The 11,635-nt window shown below is 37.5% G+C and overlaps 1 protein-coding gene and 1 long non-coding RNA gene across 4 annotated transcripts in view; one reads left to right on the top strand and one right to left on the bottom strand.

The window, feature by feature from the left end:
- Positions 1-4,618: 4,618 nt before the first annotated feature.
- Positions 4,619-11,635, top strand: part of RIPK2 (receptor interacting serine/threonine kinase 2) — a 37,369-nt gene continuing 30,352 nt past the window's right edge. The window contains exons 1-3 of one of the 3 annotated variants that reach the window (XM_050800188.1): positions 5,069-5,120; positions 9,928-10,025; positions 10,195-10,348. In XM_050800188.1, coding sequence (XP_050656145.1) covers positions 10,313-10,348 — 36 coding nt within the window. In that variant the 5' untranslated portion in view covers positions 5,069-5,120; positions 9,928-10,025; positions 10,195-10,312. Of the gene's footprint in view, positions 5,121-5,149; positions 10,026-10,194; positions 10,349-11,635 lie in introns of those variants that run through there. The other 2 variants (XM_050800186.1, XM_050800187.1) reach the window with 2 other exon arrangements.
- Positions 11,249-11,635, bottom strand: part of LOC126960540 (uncharacterized) — a 30,102-nt gene continuing 29,715 nt past the window's right edge. Inside the window, exon 6 of the long non-coding RNA XR_007728042.1 lies at positions 11,249-11,399. This is a non-coding gene — a long non-coding RNA (uncharacterized LOC126960540). The remainder of the gene's footprint in view (positions 11,400-11,635) is intronic.

Below are 11,635 nucleotides of genomic sequence, written 5' to 3'. Positions count from 1 at the left end.
AGTGACAGATATTTTATATATTTTATATATAATTAAATGTAAACATGCACACATAACATATAAATATAATATACAAATATATAATATATTATATTATATATAAATAAACACATTAGGAGCTTTCTTTAAAAAAACGGAAATGGAAAGAAATATATAATATATTATATTATATATAAATAAATATATATAATATATTATTATATATTTATATATATAATTATATAATTTACATATATTTTTAAAATATATAAATATATATTATAATATATTATAAAAATATATATTATATATTTATATTATATTTAATTTATATTTATTATTTTTTTTTATTATTTTATAAATTTAATAAAATTAATAATTTATTTATCAATTATTTATAATTTATATTTTTATAAATAATAATTTATAATAATATATGCTTATTAAAATATATAAATTATTATATATTATAAATGATGATTTATAATTTAATTAATAATTAAATATGTAATATTAACTTATTATTATTATTTAAATAATTTATAATATATTTATTATAATATAAATATATTACATTATATATATTTATATATAAAAACATATATGTTATACATTATGCAATATATTAAATTATATAATATATTTATAATATTAATATTTTTCTATTATATATTAATTATATAATATATATCATATTAATATTTATGTATTATATAAGTACATATTTATATATTTGCATATAATATATAAATATAAAATATATAAAATATAAAAATATAATAAATAATATATAATATGTAAATCTATATATATGCATATACAATATATACTTATATTTATATATGTGCATGTTTATTTTATATTTAAACCAATTAACTTTTTATTGAAGTATAAGAGTGAATGTGAGTGTAATCTCCAAGAATTTTTATAAACTGAACACACCCATGCAACTGGCATCTAGATCCTAGGTCCTGAATCAAAAAATAGAACATTGCCATCATCCCAGACACCTCATCATTCCCTTCTAATCAATGCCTCTCCCCTACTAGAGAGAAGATTTCTATAAGCATAAGTTAGTTTTATTTATTTTTGTACTTTATACAAATGAATTCATGCAATATGTACTCTTCCATATCTGGCTTTTTTCATCCAACATTATATTTGTACACTGTTTAATTTCATTCCAATTTAGTATTACATTGCATAAATGTGCCAAAATTTATTTATGTATTCTACTATTTATGGATATCTGGGTAATTTCCAGATTAAGACTATTACAAACACCACTGCTATGAACATTCTAGTAGATGCATACACATGTCCACATACCGAAGCAAGGAATTACTGGGTCATGGGGTCTGCATATCTGCAGTTTTAATAGATACTGACATACAATTTACAAAATTGATTGTACCAATCAACACTCCCATGAGCAGTGTATAAGAGTTCCTGTTGCTCCAAATCCTCACTCGCACTTGGTATATTCTGTCTTTTTAATTTTATTCTTTCTACTATTTGGACAGTAGTGTTGCACTGTGAATAAAATTTGTGATTCCCTGATAATGAATGATGTTGAGCACCTTTCACCTCTTTTTCAAGGTATCTAAGTCCTCTTCTCAATTTTTCCATTGCATTGTAAGTCCTTATTGTTTTAAATTTTAAACCACGTGAATATGGTTTTAAAAAGTAAATTTAAAACTAATGTAATTAACAATACAAATAAATTCCATAAAGTTCTATGCTTCATGTTCTCTCCTTCTTAGAGATGTATATTAGCATTTCAAAAGCTCTGAAAAGTTCTACATTTTTCGCCACCACAAAACAGTTTAGAGAAATGTTTTTTCCCTTCTGAAGTAATTTTCATGGAATTAACAATTGTCTCCTTCTTTTTACTTGTATTTTTTTACAATTCGTTCTCCAATTTTATCCCAGATTTCATTAGATCTATCCAACATCTATCTATATAATTTCTCAAATACTCAAATTAGATAATCTATCATTTCAATTACTGTAACTACTGTTTTCTCTTAAAGTCTGCCATCTCCCTGTTCAGTGAAAATGGGTTGCTCTCCAATTCTGTCATATTTCTCTCATTCTGGAGTTTCCCTTTTTAATTTTCTGGTCCTGTTTTCTGGATCCCATGTCTTTCTTTTTCTAGGCCTACTCCCATGTTTTGCTGAACACATTCTCTAGATTTCTTTAAAAAAAAAAAAAAAAAAGGAAATGAAATGAAAGTATTTCATCTTTGTATATGTGAAAATGTTTTTATTCTGCCCTTATATTTGACAGATAGTTTGACTATAGAATTCTAAGTTGGAAGTTACTGTCCTTTAGAATACTGAAAATATTTCACTTCATTATATTTTAGGATAACAATGACTTAGTAACATTGTTAAGAAATCCAATGCCATTCTAATTCCCATTCCTTTAATTTTTGTTTCTGCCCTTTGAAAACGTTTAGAATCTTCCCTTTATTCTTAATGTTCTCACCTTTTTAATGATGTGCTTTAATGTAGGTATTTTTACTTGGTGGGCCCTTTAAATATGAAGACACCTGCCCTGGCAAAATTTTTTAAACTATTATTTTGATCATTTCTTCTCTGTTTATGCTTTGTTCTCTTTTTCTAGGACTCATGTTTTTAATTAATTGACTGGATAAATATGTCAGGCCTCTGAGCCCAAGCTAAGCCATCATATCCCCTGTGACCTGCACGTATACATCCAGATGGCCTGAAGCAACTGAAGAACCACAAAAGTGAAAATAGCCAATTCCCGCCATAACTGATGACATTCCACCATTGTGATTTGTTCCTGCCCCACCCTAACTGATCAATTGACCTTGTGACACTCCTTCTCCTAGACAAGGAATCTCAGGAGCTCCCCACTGAGCACCTTGTGACCCCCGCCCTTGCCTGAAAGAGAAAAGCCCCCTTTAACTGTAACTTTCCACTACCTACCCAAATCCTATAAAGACTGCCCCACTCCTATCTCCCTTTGCTGACTCCTTTTTCGGACTAAGTCGGCCTGCACCCAGGTGATTAAAAAGCTTTATTGCTCACACAAAGCCTGTTTGGTGGTCTCTTCACACTGACGCGCATAACAGAATGAATGGATAGGAAAGTTTTCTGAGTACTTTTTAAGAAAAAAGCTTATTGGCCGGTGGCTCAGGCCTCTACTCCCAGCACTTTGGGAGGACAAGGTGGGCGGATCACGAGGTCAGGAGTTTGAGACCACCTTGGCCAACATGGTGAAATCCCGTCTCTACTAAAAATACAAAAATTAGCTGGGGGCCGGGCGCCTGTAATCCGAGCTACTTGGCAGGCTGAGGCAGGGGAATTGCTTGAACCAGGGAGGCGGAGGTTGCAATGAGCTGAGATCGCGCCACTACACTCTAGCCTAGGTGGCAGAGCAAGACTCCCTCGAAAAGAAAAAAAACAAAAAAAAGTGTATTAAGCAAGAAAGCACAGAGCATCAGACCATATATTTAGTGCTGAACATTTTATTATAAATGATCAAAAATGTTTAACACACTATCGTTTACAACCTTCCACTATTGTAAAACCTAACATTGCTACTTTCATTTCAGGTAATGCAAAAATACGAGACGCATTAGCTGTCTGTAGGCAGAAATCTGCTCGAGTCATTCCTTATTATTGAAGCCCTAGAATTAATTAAACATCTAGTATGGACTTGGTATTGTATATAACATTTGCACTCATATCTTACAAAATAGTCACCTAAGTAGAAAGGTGTTCAAAGCAGCAAGATGGAAATCGTTTGCAGTCTTTTTTGGTTGGCATGAAACACTGACTGCATTCCTCCCAGATTTATAAGAAAGAATTATTTGCAGTCTTACCTGGAGTCAGAGGGATGGACACTCTCAAGGTTATTTTTCACTCTCTGCATATATATACTTACGGAAGTAAGAAAGAAGAGGGAGAAAGGCAGATCCCACCTAACAGCGGTTAAACACCTCAACTTGCTCCACTATGACAGGGTTTATCATCCATCTCTCAGTCCTGAAGTGACTGGAAATATGGAAATTGGAGTCCAGGTAGACAGGTGAGAGTACAACCTCTTAAGTGTGGGGCCCTCGGAATTCACAATACCCCCAAATCGCTTCCTGCGCAGGCGGAGAGTCGGGAGGGAGTCAGAAAGCAGAACCCCGAGCCCCCTAAGAAAGACCCCAGCCGGACGCTGCAGCTACCGGGATTGGCAACTTCCGGAAGACCTGTGGCCCAGAGAATTTTGGCGGTCGGGGTGAGGGTGAGGGTGAGGGTGGGGGGTGGGGGAGGAGTGAGGGGAGGGGTGGGGGGGGGTGGGGGTGGGGGTGGGGGTGGGGGGGGGGGTGGGGGGAGGGGGTTGGCGGCTAACCAATCCGACACCCGCCAGCAGGCTGAAGAGAGGGGCTTCCCAAAAGCAAAACTTTCCCAAACCTGGGGGATGGGAAGAGAAGACAAAAGGAGCGCCTCTGGCTCCCTTTCCCACTTCCCGGCCGCCCGCCCCAGCCCTCGGCCTCGGCTGCGCGACCCGGGCGGAGGATCCCGGTCGCAGGCCGAGGCGAGAGCCAGGCGGAAGGGCCGCGAGCGGGCTGCCCCTCTCCCCGCCTTGCTGTCCGCAGCTGACGTAGCCTGCGAAGTTTGGGGAGGGAGGAGCTCAGGCGGCCTGAGCTGGTGGCGGCGCGCGCCGGGGAGGGCCGGCCGGGGCGGCGAGAGAGGAAGCTCCTTCGCGGCGCTACGGCGTTGGCACTAGTCTCTAGAAAAGAAGTCAGCTCTGGTTCGGAGAAGCAGCGGCTGGCGTGGGCCGCCCGGGGAATGGGCGCCCTCGTGACCTAGTGTCGCGGGGCAAAAAGGGTCTTGCCGGCCTCGCTAGTGCAGGGGCGGATCTGGGCTCCCGAGCGCGGCGGGGGAGCCTTGGGAGCCGCCGCAGCAGGGGGCACAACTGGAACCGGCCTGAGCGCCCGGGACCATGAACGGGGAGGCCATCTGCAGCGCCCTGCCCACCATTCCCTACCACAAGCTCGCCGACCTGCGCTACCTGAGCCGCGGCGCCTCGGGCACTGTGTCGTCCGCCCGCCACGCAGACTGGCGCGTCCAGGTGGCCGTGAAGCACCTGCACATCCACACCCCTCTGCTCGACAGGTAGGCAGCCAATGGGGTTCCCGGGAAGAGCCCCCAACTATCCTGCATCCCCTCAAGCCCCCTGACAAGCGGGCTCTAGAGCCCAAATGGCAGTGACCGCTTGGGGCCGGCCCCACCTCGTCACCTCTAGGCAGCCCTTCAAGCTTGGGAGGTAGGGAGCACCGACCCTTCAAGCTCTGGCACGGTAGGGAGCACGCACTTCTCTGGAGATGCAGCAGTTGCATTCCTCCACGCATCTCTCCATTTCCCTTTCTCTCCTTCCCTCTTACTCCTAAGCGTTCTCTCTCCGTACTCCAAAAATCAGCAATCACTGCCAAACTCTAAACGCCGGGTTTATTGAAATTGGTGTGTGTTTATATGTAATGGGTGTGGGTTTTGCTTGCTTTGTTTTTTCCTTATTTTTGAAATCGGGCTGTAGGGCTGCAGTGTCCAGTAGGCAGCCCTTAGCCACAGGTGAGTACTGAGCACTTGAAATGTGCCCGTCCGAATTGAAATGTGACCTAAGTGTAAAATACCAGAGTTCGAATGCTTAGTATTTATTTTTAAAAACTTGTAATATTTTATTAATATTTGTTTATTGATTATATGCTGAAATGATAATATTTTTGATATCTTGGGTTAAATATAAGATTAAAATTCATTTTAATGTGTTTCTTTTTACTTTATGTGGCCATGAGAAAATTTTAAATTGTATGTGGTAGATTTCACATTCTATGTTTATTGGACAGAGCTGCTTTAGAATCTAGGATGTTTTGCTTTTTATTGCTTTTGTTTTGGTTGTGGTTTATTATGTGTTATCAGGAACGTTTTATATCAAACTCAATACAATTCAGTTTCTCCCACTCTCAGTTTCTCTCACGGGAAGATCGTTAAGTAGAGGAAATGTGTGCTATTTTTGCCACAGTAAATTGAACCAAAAGACTGTTAAATGGCCAGAAATTGTAAATGGCTTTCACTTACTAGTTTGTACAGGTTTTAAGGGAAGGTTAACATTAGTTTCTGTTTTCAGAAGAACATTACAACCACGTGCCATAGACCTGTAACTGTGTATTAGTCAATGGGTCTGGTCACTAGTCTTGTGTATTTTACTTCCTACAGGGATTTAACTAGGCCCAGCATTCAGTTCTTAGTGAGTTAACATCCATGATTACAACATTCTCTTCTCCTCCTCCTATATCTAATGTGAAAATACGTCATCACAGATGCCTGATTGGCCAGAAGCTGTATCCAGTATCAGATAAATTCCTCAGCTTCTGCCCTGCCAAAGTTACTGGATTTTCACCTACCTGTGACTTTTCTTCATTGTCTCACTGTCAGGCTTGGATGGCCTAAATGGCACAGGAGATCTGGGACACCTCTAGAGCTTGTTTCCACTTCTTTTCTATCATAATCCAGATTCAGTGATATACAAGGTGTGGTGTCTGTTTACTCTGGGCCTTATGTTCTGTGGCGCAAGTGCTGGGCAAGTGTGTATATGTGTCTGTAGTCAACTTTTAAGGGTGGTGGTTGGAGAGGATGGATATATGTTAGAACCAGTTATGCAAACACTGTATGGAAATATAGCACTGATGGACCCAATAGGTATTGAAAAGCCAATTGATCCTCCCACTTTGGGTGCTGCTTCTCAGGATTTTAGTTTATCTAAGCTTTGTACAGTTTGGGGACCAAGAAGTGAAGAGGGAGTTTCTTTCCCATGCTCATGAACAATTTTCATGGTCTAAAATTCTTCACTGAATTGGGTAGGAAATTAATTCTGTCTTCGAGGAAGCCATAAGACCAGTGAAACACTCTGGCATTACTGCATCACATTCTTTTTTCCAATTTGTTACTTAAGATCTTATCAGTGCAGTATTTATGTAGTCTGAGCATTAGACAAGGCTATGCAGTTGACTCACTGGTGTCTCTTTCCTCACTTATAAAATAGGAATAATAAATACATGTGTGTCTCGGGCTATGGAGAAGAATGTTTGCATTGTTCTTTGGGATGACCTGAAAGAAAAATTTATGCAATGTTACATGCCCTTATTTTAATGATTGGTGAATCAGTCTCCATAATCTGACTTCTGTCCGATGAGTGGACCTTCCCCAACAATCTTCCCACCCCTTATGAGTAATGAGTCCAATTGGTTGTTCAAATACCCTGTAGATGACGTAACTTTTTTGATTAAATTTTTGAGTTAATTTTGGTGATGTGACTATAGAAGCTGTATTTTACGCCTTTATTTTCAAAATATAAAAATCAATTTTTACAATCTCTTGGCTTTTAAAAAAAATTTCCTACTCACTCAATCTTGCCAAAAATCTATCTTCAAGAACTGTCCAACTATATTCTTTGATCAAGCAATAGGGTAGAAAGAATGCAGCCATAATTGCAATTCAAATCTGACGCCAACCCTGCCACTTATTAGTGTGACCATTAGAAAAGTATTAATTTTCCTGAGCCTCAGTGCCCTCATTTATGAAGTGGAGATAATGAAACTATGTTTAGAGGGTGATCTTAGGATGCTAGTGCATGTAAAGTGACTGACGTGTAATAGGGTCACAGTGGAAAGAAGAATGTCTTTTAATGGGAGGAGGAAAGAGTGTATGAAGTATCACTGAGACTTCTGCAGCATGCACTCTCTATTGTTCTTAGTATCCAGGAATCTTCAGGGTCATCCTCTGTTGTTGGCCCAAATCTCTTGGGGCAAATACAGAACTATTTCCATCTAGGGAATAAACGTTTAATTGAAATGGGTCTCACAAACTGATGTAATTGGTTTCCTAGCAGTTGGAGTATTAAGTGATTGAAGGACAGAGAATGAGAGAAGCTTTTCACTTTATGCCTTCTTGTTACTCTTGAATTTTAAGACATATAAATATATGACCTATTCAAAACATAAATGACCAAGATTCTTTTGCTTTGTTTTTTTGTTTGTTTTTAAAAGCAATCCATCTTAGTCTGGTCTAGAATGTCTGTTGCTATTCATATTTCAACAGCCATTCATTAAGAGTTTGAGAGGTGTAAGAACTAACTTACCATCATTACTTACCGAATAGGCTTCTCCTGGAAACATTTCTATTTCTGTCATTGCTGCAACCAACATCCAGTCACCCAGGGTAAAAAAAATAATGACATCTCCCATTCCTTTTCATTTTTTGTTTAACCCCCTATAGTCAGTCACCACAACCCGAGCATTCTATTCACTTAGTGTTTTTCTTTGCATTTCCACTGCTACCTTTGTAGTTTTAAGTTCACGTCTTAACTGGTATTAAAATCTCCTAACACCTGACTTTCAAACTCTACCACTTTCTACTAATCCTACATCTTGTTGCCAAATTAATCATCTTAAAATTTTATTCTACTGTCATTCCCTGACTCAAAAACTTTCAGTCACACCAGGTACGTTGGCACACCCCTGTAGTCCCAGCTACTCAAGAGGCAGAGTAGGGAGGGCCAGTCTGGGCAACACAGCAATATCTGGTCTGTTAAAAAAAAAAAAAAAAAAAAAAAAAGTTTCCAGCATGTATTCTGTATGTAAAAAAAAAAAGCATCAAACAAACCATCAGTCACAATTTAGTGGCTGCTAAATGAAGTTTCACCACCCTAACCAGGCTTTAAGACTGAGAAATGGCCCTAACCTGTCTTATTCACCTTCACTCCTTTTATATTACATATCCTGATCTGCATTAAACAATTCACAATTTCCCAAATTTAGCCTTCCCTTTAACTTCCTTGAATTCATTTGATACCTACCTATTTGAACATCTGATACATTACTATGTCCAGGGCACTGTTCCAAGTGCTAGGCATTATACAGGTTAAAAAGAAAGCACATCCCCTCCTCAAGTGGAGGCCTCATTTGTCTTAGATACCCTCCAGTGTTTAAATTCTGTTCATTCTTATGGTACATCTGGGATCAAAATCCTACTTTTCTGAAGACTGTAAATGACTCTCCTAACCTCAAATGTACTCTCTTTTCTCTGATTTCCCAATAGCTTCCTTTTCTTTTCTCTTTTGGTCGCATTTATTACCTTCTGCCTTGTATTTTTATTTTACTTAAAAGATTTCTGGGCAACTCAAAGGCAAAGACTATATCTTTTTAATTTATATATTTTCCATAATGCTGAGCATCATTCTTTATCCATAATAAAAGTTAAATGTGGCCAGGCAAGGTGGCTCACACCTGTAATCCCAGCACTTTGGGAGGCTGAAACTGGAGAGTCACTTGAGCCCAGGAGTTTGAGGCCAGCCTGAGCAAAATAGTGAGACCTTGTCTCTACAAAAATAAAAAAATAAAAAAATAGGCATGGTTGCATGCCTGTGGGGCTTGCTGGCTGCTGGGGAGGCTAAGGTGGGAGGATGGCTTGAATCCAGGAGTTTGAGACTGTAGTGAGCAGTGATCACACCACTGCACTGTAGCCTGGGTGACAAAGAAAAATAGAAAAAAAATAGTTAAATTTATATTTGTTTTACATATGCATAAGCAAAGGAACCTGGGAGCCAGTTACCCCAGCAATCTATTAATATTATTAAGCATTTACCTGTTCTCAGTGTTCTTTTCCTGAGTTCTGGTATATAATTTATAAATATTATTGACTTTTATGCAGCTATTAAATCTATAACATTTAAATGTTTTAATATTCGGGATATTTGGAAAATGTTTATATGGTATGCAACCATAAAATTTAATATAATATTCTGATAAAACATGTTCATTTGAATACAATGTATATGTAAACTTAATTATGTAATTAGTTCAAGCACCGATTATTCTAACCTAGATAGACTTTATTAATTTAATACTATGTTCTTTCCCTTTCCTAGGAAAAGTACAATAATAATAACCTGTGTTTAGCACTTTTACCTGTCAGTGGCTTATAGAAGTTATTTTGGTCTCTAAACAGACTTGTGGAATATATAGGGTAGGTATTATTTGTGTTTTAAATATGATGAAACTAAGGTGCAGAGAAGTTGCATAATTTACATGAGGTCACATAGTTAATTAATGAAAAAAATCCAGGCTTAATCTTACAGGCATGATAATTGTATATTTTGTATTACTTGAAGTAATTATGCATTTTCTTCTCTTAGTGAAAGAAAGGATGTCTTAAGAGAAGCTGAAATTTTACACAAAGCTAGATTTAGTTACATTCTTCCAATTTTGGGAATTTGCAATGAGCCTGAATTTTTGGGAATAGTTACTGAATACATGCCAAATGGATCATTAAATGAACTCCTACATAGGGTAAGTATTACACATTTTTAGTGGCCATAATTGCCATTTTTACTATTCAAACTATATTTTACTTTGATTTTATGTTTGATCAGATTATTTCGGGGTATATAGATGAATCAACGAATAATGAAAAACTATCACAGGGATAAAATTTTACCTTTTGTGACATTTTTGTGTTGATTAAAACACTGTGGATTCAGGCCCTGTACTCTAGATTATTTTGCCTGAGTTACCATTCCTAACATTTATACCAAATTCTAGTATTTATATGCATATTACATGGGTAGAAATGGAAAAGATAAACTCTGCACACTGTAAAATCCACTGTTAAGTGATATTTTATTTTATATTAATAGCAATTTCAAATTCAAATTTAATGTTACTAATACCAGTTCATGAAGTTCTGAATTAGCAGGCCAGATATTAATAAATTATCTCTGAATACCAGATACATTAGCTTTTCTAATAATAGACAGTGGTATGAGCCATTTACCTTTTTTCTCAAGGTACCAATCACTTTCTCTTTGTGAATCCCATGAGTAAACAAATTCAGGGGTCCTCATTCTCAAAATATATGTATTCATTATTAATATTATCATGAGTCTGTAGTTTCAATAAATCTTTTTAAACCACTTGGTCCATTTTGTGAGGGTTGGCCTAATTAAAACTGTAATAATCTATAAAATCCAATCAATGGATACTCCTAAATGATAGTGTAACACAATGCCCTGTAAGTGGCCAAGGGAAAGTGGGTGCCACTGTCAGTCAGTCATAGAGTAACTTCCTCTCTGTTTCAGAATACATCACATTCTATTCGTGACTTGTGATCATTTGAAACAAGGATGGAATAAGTAACTGGTGTCAGTCTGTAAGATTTGTATAACTACCACAGCAACCAAGATACAAATATTAATAAATCATAATTTCTCGTTTATTTTTGTTGAGAAATGAATATAAGTAGAAATCTAACATTTTCTTCCCACACCCCAGCAGATACTCTGGCACTCAAATTTGCAGCTCACTGGACATTCTACAGCCTCCTCCAGGGGACTGCTAACTCCTGGAAAAAAAATCATAAAATATAGAGTGAGCACTTCTCTCCCTTGTCTCCATGATCACAAGCCTCCACATTACATTATGCTGCAGAGAGGCCTGGTAACTGCTTTAAACTGCGTAATTTTCAGAAAAAGTTACCTTTTTTATAGATTAAAAGATTCAGTTTCTCTAGGGGACAGGGCTCTGTGTGTACCAGAGAAAGTAATGTTCCACATTAGTCTTTTGTGTTTCATTTGGTTT

This window comes from Macaca thibetana, chromosome 8 (assembly GCF_024542745.1).
Source record: "Macaca thibetana thibetana isolate TM-01 chromosome 8, ASM2454274v1, whole genome shotgun sequence".
Taxonomy (NCBI): Eukaryota; Metazoa; Chordata; class Mammalia; order Primates; family Cercopithecidae; genus Macaca; species Macaca thibetana.
The sequence above is the reverse complement of the archived record's forward strand: the minus strand, read 5'-3'. Positions and strand labels throughout refer to the sequence as shown.